We start from the raw sequence: 19557 nt of genomic DNA on the forward strand, positions 1-19557 counted from the left end.
GCAGGGCAAGGAGGCAGCACGAGGCAGAAGTGCCCTGAGGTACAGAGTCAAGGTATTTATGGAATCTGAGAATCACAGAAGTTGGATCCCACAAGGATCATCAAGTCCAGCTCCTGGCTCTGCACAGGACAACCCTAAAAATCACACCATATGTGTTATAAACAATCTTGCACCTGCCATGGGAGGCTCCAAGAGGCCTCAAAGCAAGTAACAAGTCACAGAAAACACCCTCAGTGTTGCATGGAAGGTTGCTGGAGCCACCTTCTACACTTCTGTGGGAACAGTTTCTCCAGGGTGAAAAACTGTGTGTGAACAGACTCCAATCTGCCCACAAAACATGGCACGTCTGTGTGGGCAGGCACCACAAAGTCAGTCCTGGAAAGCTCATGGAGGGAACAGAAAGCAATGCAAGGAACTGCCAGGGGCTCTCACAGACTTGGAATTTTTCAAATCAAGATCAGCCAGATGCCTTCCTGGAAGATGCTCCTTCCCTGGATGCAAGCTGCTGACCTCAGCGTGGAAATGGGCAGTGATTCATGGGCAGCAGGACTCCAGGGTTAGTGCCCACTGCTGGTCCCAGCCCTTGGGAATGAGACACCAAAGATGAGCCCAGGGCTGGCACAGAGGAGGTGACATGTTCCCCACACAGTGTTTCAGATCACAGTTACTAACACAGCCCCACCAGTTCCTCTCCTACTTGGCTAAAATAAAACCAGCATGTAAAACAAGTCCCTGGTGGAGAGCTGCTTCCTTATGTTTCTGTCTGGAGAAGCTTTTCTGGTATTTAGGAAAAGAGACAAACTTTGAAATCAACATCTGTAAAGGCTGAAAAAGCCCCTACCATTGATTAGAGCTCCACAAACCTGACAGGATTAATAGAATTTGTGCAAAAACAATGACTAGAGCTTCCCAGGCCCATCCACCGTGTCAAAACACACCCTGTGCCAACTCCAACAGGTCAGCAGAAATTTGGGCCCGTTCCCAAAGGAGCAGCCCCGGATCGCCTGCCTTCATTAAGCCACACTTGGGCTGATCACAAGGGGTCAGAAGGAGCTTCCTTTTGTCCCCAGCCATAATCCTGAGGGGAAACTGGGGACGAATCTCTGCTCCTTCCCCTCTGCATCCCTCCAATTTGCAGACTCCTGGATGTTCAGCAATGCTGGCACCTCGCCCGCGGTGTCACCGGGCTGCAGGCAGGAGGGGGTGACACCATTCTGCTCTCACCCCTTCTCCTCTGTTTAAAAAAGTTGTCAGCTCTTCGCAGATAAATGGAATTGGCCCTGTGCTCTGTGTCCTTCGGTATCCGGGTAGCTCGGTGCTGCTGTCCCGGGAGGATTGGAGCAGGCCAACGATAAGGCACTCAAGGATCTCACTGTCAACAACACACGGAGTCCCCGCTGTAGCAGCTATTAGCTGCCTCTGATCTAAACCTCCAATTAAAGTGGTGATTAGGCCCAGTGAGGCATTCTCCAGCCATGAATTATTCATCTCCCTTCACAGTAACAGCACCAGGGGGGATTAGAATGAGAGCTGGTGAAAACAGAGGCATTTTAAGCAGGGTTTTAACCATATACAAGCAAACATTTATCTTTCAAATCTTTCATCTTTGCTGCTTCTGGAAATTAAAGCTCCCACACCTCATCCCTGCCCCTTCAGACCTGTGTGGAGAGTGGGGACACGCTGCTGGTGACACTGCTGGGGACAAGGGTGGGATGGGCAGGGTCCAAGGACTCGACCTTTCCCTGCCACACCAAGTGCCTGCAAGAGGGCAAGGCAAGCCCCAGGATTTCTCCTCAGAGGCTCATGAATCACAGAATGGTTTGGAAGGGACCTTTAAGCTCATTTCATTCCACCCCCTGCCATGGGCAGGGACATCTCCCACTGTCCCAGGCTGCTCCAAGCCCTGTCCAGCCTGGCCTTGGCACTGCCAGGGATCCAGGGCAGCCACAGCTGCTCTGGGCACCTGTGCCAGGGCCTGCCCACCCTCACAGCCAAGAATTTCTTACTAATACCTAATCAGAACCTAACGTTAATTGTGAAGCCATTCCCCCTTGTCTTGTCACTCCAGGCCCTTGTCCAAAGTCCCACTCCATCTCCCTTGTAGGTCCTTTCAGGAACTGGAAAGCCACAATTAGGTCACCCCAAAGCCCTCTCTTTTCAGGCTGAACAATCCCAATTCTCTCAGCAGAGGTGCTCCATCCCTCCTCTGGGCTCACTCCAACAGGTCAAAGCAGGGGAGAAGGACATGTGCAGCTCCCACTCCAGGAGGGATCCTCTGGCAGATGTCCCCTGCCCCCAGCCCACCATCAGCTGCCTCTGGGATCTCTGGGGTACCTGGTGACCTCCTACCCAGCCCCTAACAGGGCACTAGATCAAAAGCTTTTTCACAGCTCCAGTAAATTATGCCTCAGCTTCACCCATCTGCTTCCCAGCTGACACTTCCTGAAATAAATTAATCAAGCCTATTCAATTATAGCCTCTTTCTGTAGGGTTTCTTGCTGATCCCCACCTTTGTGAGACACTTCTCTCCCCTCGGGGCTGCAGAGCCCCTGGATGGGGCTGGAGTGACAGTCCCCAGCCCCTCTGCTTTGGCTGCACAAGAGGATTTGTCCCCTGCAGACCCCAGGATCCACAGGGATGATGCCTCAGGAGCACAGCCACCAGCTCTGGGGCAGGAGCTGCCCTTCTGGGTGCCAGCTTGTGCACTGCCATGCAACTTTCAGTCTTGTTCCTTTTCTCTTCTAGTCCCCTGGGAAATTTCTGGAGTCTCCACTCCTTTTCCCCTCATGAAAATCAATAAAAAGCAAATAAACCACAGGGACAGTGCAATGATCACCCTGAGCTGTGGGGCTCACACACAGCTCGAGCTCCTGCAGATGGGAGTCTTGTTTCTCCTGCCTGCCTCCCTCTCCTGCCTGCAGGGATGGGGCTGCTGGAAGATAAAACTGGCTGAGGTGGGGTGAGGGAATGACAGTTACCCTGCAAAAGTAAAACAGAGTTTGTATTTCAAGCTGTTCTCAGGCTGGGGAGTCAACGAGGGGGAGTTTTGGCTTCTCCTCTCCCTGTGCCACCCCTGCAGGCCCCAGCTCCTGCATCCCATGGGATTGGGGTGCTGTGGGAGGCTGTGACACCCAGGACCCCCTCTGGGGTAACACCAGTTCCCCAGGAGGCTGCATATGGTGCCATGCCTGCACAGACAGCCTGTGGGGAGGCAGGTGGCACAGGGTGGGCACACAGATGGCCACGCTCCAACCACAGGCAGAGTGGGGGCATTTCACATTTGCAATGTCTCAGATCAATTTATTTCTAGGTTCCAGAAAGTACAGCTCTGGAGAGGAATCACAAAGTGGAGCTCAGAGAAGGGGGGGAAAGACAAGGAGAGAACAGGCCCAGAGTGTACAGCGAGGTGTGACAATTTTGAATTCCTGAAGAGGCAAGAAACAGGCACTAAAATAAGAGTGAGCAGACGTCCTATTTTAAGTGTTCAGCACTGATGGGTTGGACAAGCACTGCTGTGTGGAGAATCCTGTGTGACACCACCCAGAAATACAACTCCAGGCAGCAGGAGCTGAAGAAACATTCCCTTATTTCACTAAGATTTTGGAAGTAATAGAGCACCAGTCTGGAGTGTGCCAGCCTGGTCAGGCCAGTGGGCACCACTGCCAGCTCTGCACACCTGACTTTGATCCCTGGGGAACCCAGCAGCCACTTCCCACACATCCTGAATCCCCAGTGCCAGTTCCCAGCACCCTGGCTCCTAGCACAGCCTCTCCTCACTCTTGTGCAGAGAACACCCCAGAGCACTCCCCCCAAAGAGGGGCAGCCCCTGCAGACTCCTACCTGGGACACGGACTCCATGCAAAGGGTTGGAAAGCGCCATCCCAATCTCAGTCATCCCATACCTCTCCAGCAAGGTGTGCCCCGTGATGCTCTTCCACTTCTCCAGGACAGGCACAGGCAGGGCTGCTGAGCCTGACACCATTAACCTGCACAGGAAAAGCCCAGGTAAGAGAATATCTGAGAGCACCTTTGCTCCAGGGAATTTGCAGCCTGACACAGGGGCACAAAAAGCTCAGTGTAAAACCTGCAGCCCCAAAATTCTTTTAACCAGGACCAAAGATATGCCTCAAATTCTCAGCCTGATATGGGGTTTCTCTTCAAAGAGATCCTGGAGTACCAGCGTGGGCTACAGGACAAAGCCCTCAGCCATGTGTTACACAGGGTGACACATAACAAGCCCCTTCTGCCTTTCCCATGCAAGAGTGGCTCATAATTAAATAATGTCACCCTTGTTCCTGTCACAGAGACACCAAAGCACAACAACCAGCACTGAAAGAGGTGATGCTGAAAGGAAAACCTGGAGCACCCAGCGAGCCAGCAGCAGCCCCTGCCCACAGCTCACCCACCTGATGTTCTCCTGGCAAAAGGCACGCACGAAATCCTGCACCTGGGGCTGGGTGAAATGCTCATCATAATATTCCATCAGCTTGGCATAGATGGTGGGCACTGCCATGAACACATTGACACGGGGAGCTTGGGAGCTCAGGAGCTTCTTCCACACCTAGGAAGGAAGGGAGCACACATGGATGAAAATACACCTGTGCCATCTAAGATTTCTTGGGAAGCTGTTGTGTGCCCCCATCCCTGTCCAAAACAAGCTCCCAACATTCATCACACCCTCATTTGCCAAGGCACAACATTCATCTCTTGTCCCAGCAGTGGATCCCCCACCCACCATCACTCAGGAGATGATGGAAATGGCATTTGTTAGTCCTGTCATGTTGCAGCCAAGAATTTGCTCAGGAAGATGGAAGCTTGTGGCAGAATCAGCTCCTTTCCTTAACATGCACAGCTCTTCAAAGGCTGCACAAAACCACCAGTTTTCCAAAGCATGGGAGCTCTTTTTGGAAAGACACAGCCCACACCTGATACACAATACACAGCTTGGAGCCCATGGACTTCAACCTCTGAGGCAAAGCTGGGAAGTGGGAGATCAGGCATGGGAGTGAGACTCCATGAAAATGGTGAGGTACAGAGAGCTCTGTCCCTGGTGAGCTCAGAGGAACCATTAGAATGCACAGGTAAAGCAGTGCCAGCAGGAGACACAGCTTTTCAGGAGGGCCACTACCCCAACCACACTCTTCCTGAGAGGAATGTTCCCTGTGGGAATAATGTTCTTCAGCTGCAACTCCTGCTGCCCTGTGGGAGCTACGAATGGGGGCAAACTCCAGCAGCCAGCTCTGCTGGGATGTGGACAACGACACCTCAGGGATGTGCAGCTAACCATGGGTCAGAGGCACACCTGAGGCCATTCCTCCCACACCTCAGCACCCTCGGTGTCCCTGGTGAGCTCGGAGGAGCCATCAGAATGCACAGGTAAACCAGGGGCAGCAGGAGACAGCAGCTTTTCAGGAGGGCCACTACCCCAACCACACTCTTCCTGAGAGGAATGTTCCCTGTGGGAATAATGTTCTTCAGCTGCAACTCCTGCTGCCCTGTGGGAGCTACGAATGGGGACAAACTCCAGCAGCCAGCTCTGCTGGGATGTGGACAACGACACCTCAGGGATGTGCAGCTAACCATGGGTCAGAGGCACACCTGAGGCCATTCCTCCCACACCTCAGCACCCTCGCTGCCAGGTAAGCTCTTCCCAAGGCAGGAGAGATGCAAAGCCATCAATAACCCAGAGCCCTGCTGATGGTGCCTCTGTCCCCGCGCTGCGCTCCCTGTCCCGCCGGTGACAAATGTGTTCCCTAACAGCTCCTGACACAGCGCTGCACACCAGCGAGGCCAGGCAGGGATTGATTGAAGGTGAGCCAGGGATTCTCCTTCATGCTGTCACTCTGCCCCTTCTCTCCGTTCTGCTCGCTTGGCTCCGTTTCATCCCTTTCTCCTTGGCTGCGCCGGCGCCGCCTCCCCCCGCAGCTCACACTCCGCTGCTCCAGAACAATCAGCTCCTAAAAAACCCTCAATCAGCTCCTAAAAAACCCTCCCAGCACCGGCTGGTTGTGGTTAACAGAGCAGGACACGTCCACAGAGGCACTGTCCTGTGTCCCAGCCCAGGCACGGCCCTCGGTGGGGAGAGATGAATGCACAAGGTGCAAAGCCACTGCACGCCCCGGCAGGCGGGGCATGAGCACTGCAAGATAGCCCTGGGAAAAAAAGCAGAACTGGGATGTGACCCTGCACTGATGGCTGGTATGTCCAGAGAGGGAACATTTCAGGCCCTGCAGAAACCCACCAGCAAGATCCCTACCAGCCAGATGGGGTAAAATTGCATTTACAGGGGTCTAACCTCTCCTGTATTTGAACTGCTCCCTTGAGAGGCTGGTCTGGAACAGAGACCAGACAGAGCTAAATGGACACATTTAGCTAAATGTGTAAAATAGGTATTTACTGAAAGGCCTTAAAAGGACACAGCTTGGGCAGCACAAGAGCCTGGCCAGGGCTACAGCCAGGTTGAATCCAAGATGCATCCCAATCACAAGTTTTTACACTTTTACAAGTTTTGGTTCATCTACATATTGGGTTCAATTGTCCAATTACAGCTCCAGGTCATGAAGTCTCAGGCCCCTGGCTTGCCCCCTTCCCTTCACTGTTGTTTGTGCTTTTTGGGTAATGTTTGTCCTTGACTGTCCAGCTGGGAAGGGATTGTTTTGTCTGACTACCCTGTGAAGAGAACCTACTAAATTAATATGAAGTTTCAGAGTTACCTACCATGCAGCAGAGAACCTGAAAAACATAAAAGGTAAAACCCATGGTATCATTTCCCAGCCCCCTTTTCCCCCAGTATCTTTCCCATTCCTGGCAGCAGGGTGCAGAAGGACCTCTCCAAAGCCAGGCTCTGCTCTCCTCAGCCTGGTGCTCCCCAGAGCCATTGCTGAGGGCAGGGAGGGACGTGTGATGGCAAGCAGGGACCAGGACAGTGCCGAGGGGATTGAAGGGAAACAGATGCTCAGGGGTTGTTCAATCCTTGCTGTGTGATTTTGTTTTGCCTTCCCAAGTCCTGAGCAGCTGTGGGAGTGCAGGCAGACTTCCAGTCTGCACAACAACTCCAGCAGAGTTTTTGACACGTGACTTTGGATCTGAAAAACCCCAAACCCATCCAAACAGAGCAAGTCTCCCTTGCACCCCGGAGTCCCCTGTCCCCACATGCCAGCTCAACTCCTGCCTTAGATAAAATCCTCCCTCCTGCACTGCAACCACAGGAGCAGCTTTTCCATGTCAGTCCAGCTCACCCAGCAACAGCCCCTTCCTGAGGATAAGCAGCTGCCTTTGGATTTGTGCCACCAGCTGCTGGGGTGATCTGCTGACAGCCAAACCTCTCCACCTGCTCTGCTCCTGCTCAGCCAAATCTGGATCCCTCCCATGTGTTTTAGCAGGACTGAGCCGTGGTACAAAGCTGGCAGCCCCGTGCTGGCCAGAGGGCTTGGCACTGCCCAGCCAGCTGGAACAGCTATTCCTGGCTTCCAACTGCAACTGCACCCCCTGAGAGAAGGATCTGGGAAAGCCTCGTTACCTGGCACTAATCAATCAATCCCGTGCAAGGCACCAGCTTTGTCCTTGCAGCACCCGGCACCCACCAGGCCTGGAGCAGCTCCATCCATCCCTTGGTTATCCCACTGTCACTGTCACCCACGTTAATTCCCTGTGCACAGGGCACTGGCAGCCCAGCCTTCTGTTTTGTTTTGCTCACCTGATACCTCCAAGTGCTTTTAAAAAGCCATGGATTCGGGAAGCAAACATGGCACCACGTGCCAGAGCTGCCAGGCTCTGCACAGAAGGGAAGCAGCAGCCTTCCCATGGAATATGCTCAGGGATGGATCAAGATTCCTTTTAAGATAACCAAGGGTTAGAAACAAAAAGTTTCTCACTGCAAGAAAGCAAGAGTGGATGGAGCTTCCCACCAGCAATAATTGCAGCAAATGCTTCAGGTCAGGGCTGCCTGTGCCAGCAGAGAAGTGGGAGACCTAATGTTCCCAAGAGCCTTCCTGTCAGCGTGACATTCCTGATTTTCCTCCCCTCCCACTGCTCAAAAGCATATCATGAGCTGGCCAGTGGGATTTTGCCATCATTAAAGGAAAAAAAAAAGGAGAAAATGACACCAGTGGGTACAAAACAAGCACAGCAAGGCACAGCTGGGAGATTTTTCCCACGTATTTTTCCCAGATGGTGAGTGAGGATGGTCAGCCCATAGAGCAACCTTCCCAACCAGCCTCCAGACCTGCTAAGATCACCTGAAGGAAGAGATGTGAGCACAGAGAGAAAAAGCAACGTTTCCCTTTAGAGAGGGGAGATGTGCAATGCTCTGAACCAGCCAGAAACACCAAATCCAATACCTGGGCATTTTCTCATGCAAAAGGAGAAGAAACAGTGGCAAACCCAGTTATGTGCTAAACCACACAAGATTTTGGCTGATAGAAGATTCTCAAAACCAGTCAGAAGTACAAGGTGTAAAGGAAGCAAATATCAGCATGGATTTTTCCATCAGCCCACAAACGGATCACAGCCAGCCTGCGGTGCAGCCTCTATTGACAGACACAACAGCTCCTCTCTTCTATAAAATTATTGTGCCATTTTCAGTTGTAATTGAATCTTTTCAAACCTTTTCAGAAATAACAATGCCTCTAATGCAAGGTTAACTCAGCCCTTTACTTCCCTCTTGCTGGGGGAGATGGGTCTGTGTTTAGCACTGACTGCTGCCATGTGGGAAGCACCATCGAGGAAAAGGGATGCCGGTGATTTTTGGAATGTCTGTGGGAGCAACAGGGCTGTGGCCAAAGCAGCTGCTTGTTTGGTGAGATCCTGTGCCAGACACAAGGGTGGGAAGCTCCTGTAACTCAACAGCAGCAGCCAAGGGACTGCAGGACCACGCACACACATCCAACACCAAATTATCTCAAAAAAGCAGATGGAGATCTTATGGATCTTATCACATAAGACAGGAGAGCACCAAGGGGAGCTCTGCTCTCTCCCAGGGACTGAGCCTCCAACACTTCACGGCCAATATGCAGAGAGAGAGAGACATTCTTCTCTTCAAAGAGAAATCAGGCCCTCGGTGGCTTCGTCTCATGTTTGTTGTAACCCCAAACTGTTTGCGCTCTGTGCGACTCTGGTTTTAATCATTTATTCATCAGCACAGTTTGATGGCCCCTCTGCATTCCAGGCTGAAGCTTTTAAACCCTTCCTATGCTGGAGGCATACTGAAAGGAGCAAGTGCTTTCCCTGGGACCTGGAAATATAAGTAAATATGACAGGCTCTGGTTCCATTTTTTATATTTCCCCACACACATCAAAAGCCATTACTTGGGAACAGATGCTGAGGACAGACGGCAGATCTGGGGAGATGGGAAAGAAAACCTCTAACTTTTTAAAGCCAGGTCTGTGAGAAGTGATCAAACATAATCCATTCACTAGTGACCTGCTCCTCCCTCCACCGACTCCTCTTTGAGTCTGAAATAAAATTACTCCTCTGAAGCCTCCCATTAACAGATGAAAAGACTTTCAGCCTCTCTCCAGCTGAAACTGGATGGGGGCCGCGATCCCCAGCGTGCCTGGATATTGCAGCTCAGGCTCCTCTGCTTGGATTTGCTTTTCTTTTAAAAATAAACCAAAAGAGCTGCCCAGAGTGATGTTTGCAGAAGTGACAGATCCAGGGGAGAGGCTCAGTGCAGTGCACGCTTCCCCTTCCCGGAGGCAAGAGCGACTGCTGAGCCCTGGATGTCCCTGTGCAGCCCAGCCAAGGTAGACAGCCCAGCACCCAGCCCAGCCTGGCTCACACAGACAACACCAGTGACAAGGACAAAGTCTGCTCCCAGATACAGCCCTGGCCTTCAGGAATTCAGGGCTGTGAGCACATGATGCAGCAGCACCCTGGAGCAACACCTCCCACTCATCCTGTGCCAGGCCTGCGGCTCCCTCCTACCATGGGGAAAAGGTGCCACGGGGGACAGAACACCAGGGAAAGCTTGTTCTGAATCACACACCACCTTTGGGCACACAGCATTCCTATTTCTCTAGAAAGAAGGGTCCAAACAAGATTATTTTGATGGCTTTGAGTGTGACATTGTAAAACAGGGCATGGTTTTTAGAGGGCTTGATCCTCGGAGCACCTTAAGTCAGACACGCAGCGAGGCTGGCACTGAAACAGCTCCTGGAACTGCAGGGCAGGAAATCTGCATCTTGGCATATTTATCACGGAAGAGGGTTGCAGGGCACAGCCAGGGCTGTCAGTGCACAGGCAGCACATCACAGCTCAAACCTGCCCAGCAGAGCCGAGCGGGCAGCACACGCCACAGCTGGGTCACCCGGAGTGGAGATTGCCATCAGCTTCTCCCATCACTCAGCACAGCAAGTTTCTTCCTTCAGGTCCTTCAGTACTCTTATTTCCCACTCTGCACAAGAGGCTGGAAGACCTCCCAGGATCTGCTCTCGTGTTTATCAATGCAGAGAGCTGACAGGGAACCTTTTGCCATTAGAACATCTTCCCCTCAGGCAAGATCAGGGGTGTCCAAGGCAAAGACAAGCTCTTCCCGTTGTTCAAGCCCAAAATGCATCCTCTCTGTCCAAAAACCACAGCAGAGGATTCTGTAAACCAGACAGTGACCTCACCATTTGCTCCAAAATGGTCCTGTCCAAGGAGTGCCTGGTCTGGAATGGGGACAGCAGTGTGTGACTGTCACAGCAAGCACAGGGGACATTTGGCTTCCCCAGGTCTGTCTCTCCAGACTCACTGACATTTCCATGGAGCAACAGTCCCACCACAGGCTGTGCCTGAACTGATGCAGGGAGGCAGATGGAGGGAGGCAGTCACTGGGAATGGATGCTCCAGAGGGTGCTTGGTGCAAGCCCTGATGCTCAGAGCCTTCCAGAAGCACCTGGCCAGGAGGAGAAGGCTCACCCTGCACTTCTTCCTTAACAGAGACATTCACCTCTTCACCTCTGTCACCAAAGTGCACAAAATTTGTACAAACACAGCACCTTAAAATTCCCTGCTCCTGGACAAGAAATTCCTACTGCAGCATCTGGGACAGGTCAGCAGCAGCTGAGAAATGCAAACAGGAACAGTGCAGCTGGAAGAGTAAACTCAACCTGTGAGCAGGATATGGAGGGAGGATCACAGGGATGCTGAGGCTGCAGCTTGCTCTGGCTCCAGAGGAGGTTTCTGCCCTCACACTTGTCACCCCTGAAAACCAATGAAACAACAAACCAGTAACATCACAGCCAGCCATGCCCACACAGCTGCTGGCAGAACACCCCTCGGGCTCACTGCTGCTCTCCTGCCTGCTCCATACCCACCTGTGCTGAAGTCTCCCTGCCATTCCCAACCCCAGGAGCACTGGATGTGCTCCCAGGGGCTCCCTGTGGAGACACTGCACCCCAAGGAGCACGAGCACCAGAGCACTCGGTACATCACGTACGAGTCGACTAATTCTGGAAACCAAGGGTCCATTTATAACCCCTTTATTAATAAATGATTAATAGATGCAGCCATATTTTTTAATAACTTGCAATAAAAAAATGCTATGAAAAGCTTAAGCAAGACAGTCTTAACAGATGGTGCTATAAAGTGAATTATAACATGTACAGTAGCTAGTGCAGCGTAATGGATGTCCTCATTTAATAAAAAGAATCTGATTTTATGCAGCAACTTTCACGCTTGAGGCACCTCAGCACACTTTAATGAGTTGTCGTGGCCTCAGCAGTAGCCACAGACATCAGATGCTGTTTTAGTGAGAGGGAGGATGTTGGTCAGGACACCAGGGCTACTCCACAGTCCTGATTTTTAACCTTTCCTTGGACAGCTCCCAAAACCAGACATAAAGGTCTGAAAGCTGCCACCTCCTACCCCTGCACGGCAGGGAACGACAAGCAAGCTGTGGTCTGGGGCTGGGAATGTCTTCTCAGGGAAAAAAAAAAAAAAAAAAAAAAAAAAAAGAGAGCACATCCCACCACCAAAACCAGACTGCCATCTGTATCCACGACTATAAGGCACGCCGCAAATTATGTAATTTAATAAACACTGTAATAATAAAGTATTTATTTTGTATAATGAAGTGTTAGTGATTAGAAACCAAACACACATCGGGCGTGCTGCTGCGGTTTCTCTTGAACCTTTGCCAGTATCACTCAAGGCTAAATATGTCTGCAGCAGGTTGAGAGTAAGTTCCTCGCCTTGTTTTGATCAGCCTGTCAAGTGTTTTAGCTGCCAGTCGAGTTTCTTTATATCACACTATAATTGGCTGCTTTCTCAAGGTGCAGCCAAGGAAAAAAAAGCACACAGCAAAACTCGGGCTCCTTTGGCAAAATCCTCCACTGCTGCTTTGCTGCAAGCTGATTGCAGTAGCAAAGGGCACTTTGTAAACAGCTGGTGAAAATAGAGTGGAACTGAAAGGCAGCTTGCAATAAACTCCAGGAGAAAGCCTTATTTACCCTCCCGTGCTCGCTTTGGAGTGTCGATCAAACCACTCGCAGCTCCCACGGGAGGCCCTCGGAAAAAGAACGGGAATAAAAGAAAGCAGAGAAGCAAATGCCATCCTCAGAGCCCCCGAGCAGCCGAGAGCCCTGCCCGGTGCCCGCCGCCCTCCGCGCCCAGGCTCAGCTCCAGGGTCAGGCGGCCGCTCCCGGCGCTGTCCCTGGTGTCACATCTGGGGACAGCTTTGATCAGAGCAGCCAGGAGGGGGGTCCCGCTCCCCCGGTGCCGATCCCATCCCTCAACGTCAGCTCATTGATTTGCAGAGAGCAGAGGAAAACGCAAGGGTGCGAGGGAGCATCAATCACCGGTGGCACAGGACGTGGAGCACCGCGCCCTCCAGAGGCTCTGCTCCAGCCTCTCAGCAGCACCTCCAGCGCCGCTCCAGCACAGCCCTGCTGCACCCCGAGCCTCTGGGGTCACCCCGACAGCGGGGAGGACAATTTGGCAGCAATCACTGGGGTGAAAGCACAGGCTATGGCAGCCAGGACCTTCCTGCCTTCTACCACAGCATCCTACCGATTTACTCTGGAAGTGCAGAGCTGCCCTGCTGAGATTCTGGGGCTGTCCCCCCAAAAAGGATCAGTGCTCAGGTGTCAGAGCCCCCTGACAGAAAAGGGAAGTGTGCATTTTCTGTGGCTGCTGCTCTGAGAAGCAGAAATGAGCCATGAAGAATCACCCAGCCCTGTGGTCGCTCGGGTCAGAGCTGGGCCCGCCCTCACCTGGCAGCAGCACAGCCAGAGCTTCCAGGTGTATCCCACACCTGTGCACTTTGTCCTCCCCACGGGACAAGCCTTCCCAGCACGTGGATTAGCACAGGCAGGGAGAGCAGCCTGGGCAGTTACCCAGCACAGGCTCCTCTGGCTTTCCCAGGGAGCTCTGCAGTGACAACACATCTGCTTCCTGTCTGCTCCGAGCAGCAGCAGCACCTGAAAACCCAACTGTCCCTTAACAGTGACACTGCAGACAGCACCCAGGACACTGGGAGATGTGGATGGACAGTGCTGCATCCCAGGGGCTGGGAAATGTGGAACCTGTTCCACCTTTACAGCTGCCTGTCCCTTCCTCTCTCCCCATGGTGTGCCACTGCTGCAGGGAACAAAGGAGAAGCAAAACACTGGCACTGGTGTTTCCTGGCTCAGATAGAAAACAACATCTTAACAGCATCATTCCAGTAAGGTTTCCCTCCTGCCACTTTTCCTAAAAGCTGCAAGAAAGTCTGGATCTGGAAACTCTCTCTCACATCACTGAGTCCAACCTGACAGCTCTTTTAACTCTTGTTTCCCCACAGAGCAAGAGCCATCTTTTCATCTAAGTGAGGAAAAACAGGATTTCCCTTACCTGGGCTGCAAAAAATTCAAAAGGCTGTGGTCTGTCATGTAATGCAATACAAAACACTAAGGATGTAGGACTGGAAAGGGAAAATTTGGAAGGGGCTGCCCAGAGAGGTGGTGGAGCCCCTATCCCTGGAGATGTCCAAGGAATGACTGGACCTGGCACTCAGTGCTGTGGCCAGTGCTGTGGGCTGGAGATAGAACACAGGGTGGACTTGGTGACCTTGGAGATCTTTTGCAACCTCAGTATTTTGGGGATCCTGAGAAATGCAAGTCACTAAAGAATTCAGCCAGCAGCACACCACTGACACAGAAGAGAAAAACCAGTATTTCCACCATTCCTGGCAGCAAAAAAAAATCCACAACCCCAGTTCTGGATGGAAACACTCTCAGTGGACACAGAAGGGTCCAGCCACCCCCAGCCCAGGGCTGGGAGGGGCAGTGCAGCATTCCCCCTCCAACACCACACTTACACGAGCTGCACCCTCTGGAAGAGCACACATACCCCGGGCTCAGCACCCAACCAATTCCCTTTGTGAACCACGCAGAGCCAGTGCCAAAGGGGCTGCAACTCCTCAGGAAGCCATTCCCAGAGCTGCTCTGAGTGCAGTGCCCAGTGCTGCTGCTGGCTCTCCCCCGGGCTCACCGTGTGCGCGCTGAATTCCGGGAACATGACGCACGTGGCTCCCACCCACAGCGGGCACTGCAGCTTGTTGATCACCCCGTGGACGTGGTGCAGAGGCAGCACGTGCAGGATCACGTCCTCCTTCTTCCACTCCCACTTCTCAACCAGCCCCGTGGTCTGCACAAGAAAACAAACAGCGTGGCCTTAGGGCAGGAGGAAAGATTTTACCGAGGTATCCCCGAGGTATTCAAGCCCCAAATTCCCTGCCAGGAATGCCTGGGCACAAAATCTTTCCTTCAGAGGTCCACCCACCCCCAGCCAGACCCCAGCCCAGGGCTGGGAGGGGCAGTGCAGCATTCCCCCTCCAACACCACACTTACACGAGCTGCACCCTCTGGAAGAGCACACATACCCCGGGCTCAGCACCCAACCAATTCCCTTTGTGAACCACGCAGAGCCAGTGCCAAAGGGGCTGCAACTCCTCAGGAAGCCATTCCCAGAGCTGCTCTGAGTGCAGTGCCCAGTGCTGCTGCTGGCTCTCCCCCGGGCTCACCGTGTGCGCGCTGAATTCCGGGAACATGACGCACGTGGCTCCCACCCACAGCGGGCACTGCAGCTTGTTGATCACCCCGTGGACGTGGTGCAGAGGCAGCACGTGCAGGATCACGTCCTCCTTCTTCCACTCCCACTTCTCAACCAGCCCCGTGGTCTGCACAAGAAAACAAACAGCGTGGCCTTAGGGCAGGAGGAAAGATTTTACCGAGGTATCCCCGAGGTATTCAAGCCCCAAATTCCCTGCCAGGAATGCCTGGGCACAAAATCTTTCCTTCAGGATCAGCAGGAGAAAAATTCCCACCACAACAGAACAGAACACAAGAGGAACACCTTCAGCATCCTGTCAGGATGGGTCTTAAAATCAGCAAAGCCCTTCCTTGTTACTGAGAAGTATCAACAATGATTTTAAGTAGGACATACAAAAATATTAATCTACTGCTGCACATGCAGATTTGGCAGAAATAGTAATCAAAAAGCTAATTTTCCCAGAATTCTGTTGCCATAGTTAGGACACTGATGACATCAGGCTTTTAGCACCTGTAAGGGATAATCAGTAGGAGCAGGAAATTGCTGATAAACAGAAAGCAGGTTTCATGTTAGTAAAAATTATGAGAGCATCAAGCTTCCAAAACACTTTGCTCTGAAGGGATAATTATCTGAAGGGATAATTATCAGGTTTCTGGGTCAACAATGCCCTTCAGAGCCCAGTGCTGGCAACTGCAAAGCTTATTTCCAGCCACCTAAAAATAAGAAAAGCATCTGAGCAGTGGAATTTGGTCGTGTCTCTCACAACCCTCTTCCACAGGGCAGCGAGCAGCTTTTAGGCTTCCTGCAGGACAGCCCAAAGGATGGGGACTGCTCAGGCCACCCCCCAAATAATCAGCATGTTTGTGAGGGAACAGATTCCTTGCCCAATATAGCCAAGCCCTGGCTCCATCCATCAAGGCTTTCATTCCTGTTGGGACCCTGCAGGAGCCGAGCACCCCGAGCAGCTCTCGAGGCACCCCTGCATTCCCTGCCCTCCCTCCCTAATGGCAGCAGTCTGGCAGTTGCAGGCACTGATAACCAAGTGGTGAGGCAGTCAGCAGGCTTATTCAAACTTTTAATTCCTTTTGGCTCTGAGAGCTAATGGATTTTTTTGCCTTGGGGATACAGAGCTGAATAATGCACAGGCTTCACACAGCACTGGGCTGGGCTAAGATATTTTCCAATTAGGAGCAAAGATTCTCCCCTAGTCAGAGGGCAGAAAAGCAAACTGCAAAGAAATCAGGTTTTTTACAACAGGTTTCATCCATTCTGCTTTCCAGGAAAGCAGGGAGGAGAATCCAGCTGCCTCAGGATGCAGCTGCAGCACGAACAGGCCAAGGCTGAGAGCCTCACACGCTGCTGTGTGCTCACCTTCCAGAGCTGCAGCCCCACAGCTCTCAGCACGAATTTGGCAATGGAAAGGTGTTTGCAACCCCAAATCCCCTCCAGATTCCAAGACTTTGTAGCTTGGCAGAGCCTGGCAGGGGGGCAGCAGCACTCACCACAGCCTGCACGTTCTCGTGGGTGCTGAGGACACCCTTGGGCCTCCCCGTGGTCCCGCTGGTGTAGATGATCATGGCCCCTCTGTCCTTCCACGAGGAACAGCTTGGCAAGAGCCCCTCCTCCGTGGCTGCAGGGCTCGTGGATCCACCAGCACCAGGCGTGGGGAGTGGCAGCACGGGGACTCCCAGTTTCTGGGCGCTGGGGGTTATTTTGCTCAGGAACTCCTGGGCCGCGATGAGCAGGGCGCTCTGCGAGTCCTGGATCACGTACTCCAGCTCGGGCAGAGGGTGCTTCCTGTACAGGGGCACGGCTATGGCCCCGCTCATCCACGAGGCCCACTGGGCCACCACGTAGGAGGCATCGTTGGGGCACAGGAAGGAGATCCTCTCTTCCTTCAGGTCCCTGCTGGGGCACTGCAGGAGCCTGCAGATCTCCTGGGACAGGCGGAGGCTCCGGCTCAGCAGCTCCCGGTACGTGTGCTCCCCGTGCTGGTCAACGATGGCCACTTTGTCCCCAAAAGCCAGGGCCCTGGTGAACACAGGGGTGATGTCGCTGCTGCAGGTGGCCCGGGCTGTGTGCAGAGCCCTGTGGGGACAGCCAGCCCTCCTGCCACCCCGCAGGAGGCAGCGGAGGGGCCGGCACAGCTGGGGGAAGAGCAGGGGGAGCAGCATCCTGCCAGCACGGCCGGGCTGGAGCGACTCTGCAGGAAGCAATGATGGCACATCAGCAGGGGCAGGATTACCCAGGGGGTTATTCCCACCCAGGCAAAGTGGCAGCCCTCATTTGAATCATATCCACTGTATTATTTATGTCCCTGCCTCAGAGTGCCACATCCTGGGCAGCCTGAGCATCCCCGGGTCCTGCCATGATGGAACAGGAGGCACAGCCCTTAAAATCCACCTCGTTTAAATGATGAACCAGCTTTCACAGAATCCCAGAATGGTTTGGGTTAGACCTCAAAGCCCACCCAGTTCCACCCCCTGACACCTTCCAGTGTCCCAGGCAGGGGGTGAAATGAGATGCCAAAGCATTCCACAATTCCGTGAAGAATCCTAAACCCTCTGCACAGCCTGGAGCACCCTGTCCACACAGCACCAGAGAGCAGAGGACAGGGCTGTGGCAGGAGAGAGAGGGATTTGCTGCACAGAATCCCATCAGCACCAAAGCATCCCCAGAGAGGCTCCATGACAAGAGGAAGCAGCCAAAGGATGACAAGCTCTCACTCTCCGCGAGTGTCCGTGACACTTCCCTGACGCCGGCAATAACAACCTGACTTTTCCTTTATTTTTTTTTGATAAATGCCTATTAGTGGAGCAGCTCAGCTCCAAGAGCCTCCCAGCCCAGCTTCCCAGTGTGGGGAGGAGCTGGAACAAGGGGCTGCAGCCCAGCAGCTCCCCAGGGCAGAGCTGTCAGGGCTGCCCCAGTTTGTTTTCCGCCAGCCCTGCGGTCTGTCCCCTCCACCTTCGGAGCATTTCCCCACCCAGACACTGGCCCTGCTCAGATCTTCTTTTGCAAATCAACCTCAATTTCTGCTTCTGCAAAACAAGCTGGTGATTTAGGGTGGAAACATCTGGGGGAGCAGAGAGGCTGCAGCCCCAGAGCGGGCTGAGCGTGGGAACTCCTGACATTTGCCACCAGCATGGAAAAAAACAAAGCAGCTCAAGGCAGAGCTCGTGTGACAGCTTTGCATTGCTCTGGAGAGGCTGAAATGCAAAAACCCCACCTAATTCACACCCTGAACTGAAGCTGTGGCCATGGCAAGGTGCCATACCCTGAGCATGACGAGGGGCACCAGCTGGGAGCTGGTTTTGCCCAGGACCAGCGCGGCTGATGCTCCCAGTGCTCTCACTGCTCCTCCAGCTCCTCCCAAAAATGGAATCACCCCATTCTCAGCAGTCTGTGTTTCATGGAACAATGCAAGCAGCACTCCAGCCAGGCCTGGCAGTGCTGGGTTTTACAGAGCTGGGCTGCAGACACGTGGGGTAAATCCAGGGGCTGTCTGCCATCCCCTGTGCTGCTCAGGGGTCACAAACTCCAGCACAGCACACCTGGACACAAAGACTGTCCCTGGATCCCGTGGGAAGGGGAGGGCACGGTAGAGATGTGGCTCTGCTGCCTTGGAAGGGAAGGTTCAAATCCCCCTGGAAGGGACAATCCAAGCCCTCCTCCTCCTCCTCAGGCTGAAGATCTCAAAGCAGCTGGAGGCTCCCCCCAGCTCCCAGCACAACAAAACCAGTGCAAACTGGGAGCTGACCCACTGCACAGCCCTGGGCACTGTGTGCATCTCCCTCTGCACCCTTTCTGAGCACAAAGGGCATAAAATGCATTCCCTGGAGGAAAATGACCCTTGGAGTTACTCTGAGCTGTTCCAAAGTGAGTTATTACAGGATAATCGTGGCTCCAGCTGGGACTGTGTAGCTGCCAGGTGAGCCTGGCCTGCAGGACTGCAGCCTTTCCTCCTTTACAGGCATGGGAACACAAAGGGATCCCTGACTGTTTCTACAACAGAGATAAAAATACTGCATCCCTAGAAAATCACTAAAATACTTTATTAGAAAATCATAAAGTAACTAAGAGAATGGAAAATGCATCAAATAATGCCTGAGATGCTGACTGTTCTTCCCTTCTCACAAAACAAAAAACAGGGAAAGGTTTGGATTGGAAGGACTTTAAAGCCCATCCAGTCCCGCGGAGATTCCCCCTGCAGCGCTCTGCCCGCAGCCTACTCACGGCACATCCCGGAGCAGGAAAGGCACGAACGGCGCTGAGCCTCCCAGGCACGGCACCGCTACCGGCACCGGCACCGGGGCCGGCCCCGCCGCAGGCCGCGCAGCCCGCGGCTCCCGCGGGGAAGGAGGGCCGGTCCGGGCGCAGCGGGCCGAGGGCAGCAGGCCCCGGCTGGCCCCGGCTTTGGGACATCCCGGGGCCGTCCCGGAGCCGTCCCGGGGCCATCCCGGCCCCGCCGCCTCCCGCAGCCCCGCCGGGCCTCACCTGCCGCCGGGGGACCGGTCCGGCCGCGAACAGCTCCGGCGGAACGCGGC

General features: G+C 53.5%; 1 protein-coding gene across 2 annotated transcripts in view; it reads right to left on the minus strand.

The window, feature by feature from the left end:
• ACSF3 (acyl-CoA synthetase family member 3) overlaps positions 1-19268 on the minus strand; it is a 50944-nt gene extending 31676 nt beyond the window's left edge. The window contains exons 1-5 of one of the 2 annotated variants that reach the window (XM_039696459.1): positions 19247-19268; positions 16516-17216; positions 14985-15140; positions 4407-4561; positions 3841-3986 (exon numbers count right to left, since the gene is read on the minus strand). In XM_039696459.1, the coding sequence (XP_039552393.1) occupies positions 3841-3986; positions 4407-4561; positions 14985-15140; positions 16516-17216; positions 19247-19253 (1165 nt within the window). In that variant the 5' untranslated portion in view covers positions 19254-19268. Of the gene's footprint in view, positions 1-3840; positions 3987-4406; positions 4562-14452; positions 14607-14984; positions 15141-16515; positions 17217-19246 lie in introns of those variants that run through there. The other variant, XM_039696458.1, reaches the window with a different exon arrangement.
• Positions 19269-19557: the final 289 nt, after the last annotated feature.

This window comes from Passer montanus, unplaced genomic scaffold (assembly GCF_014805655.1).
Source record: "Passer montanus isolate IOZ18808 unplaced genomic scaffold, ASM1480565v1 scaffold98, whole genome shotgun sequence".
Lineage (NCBI taxonomy): Eukaryota > Metazoa > Chordata > Aves > Passeriformes > Passeridae > Passer > Passer montanus.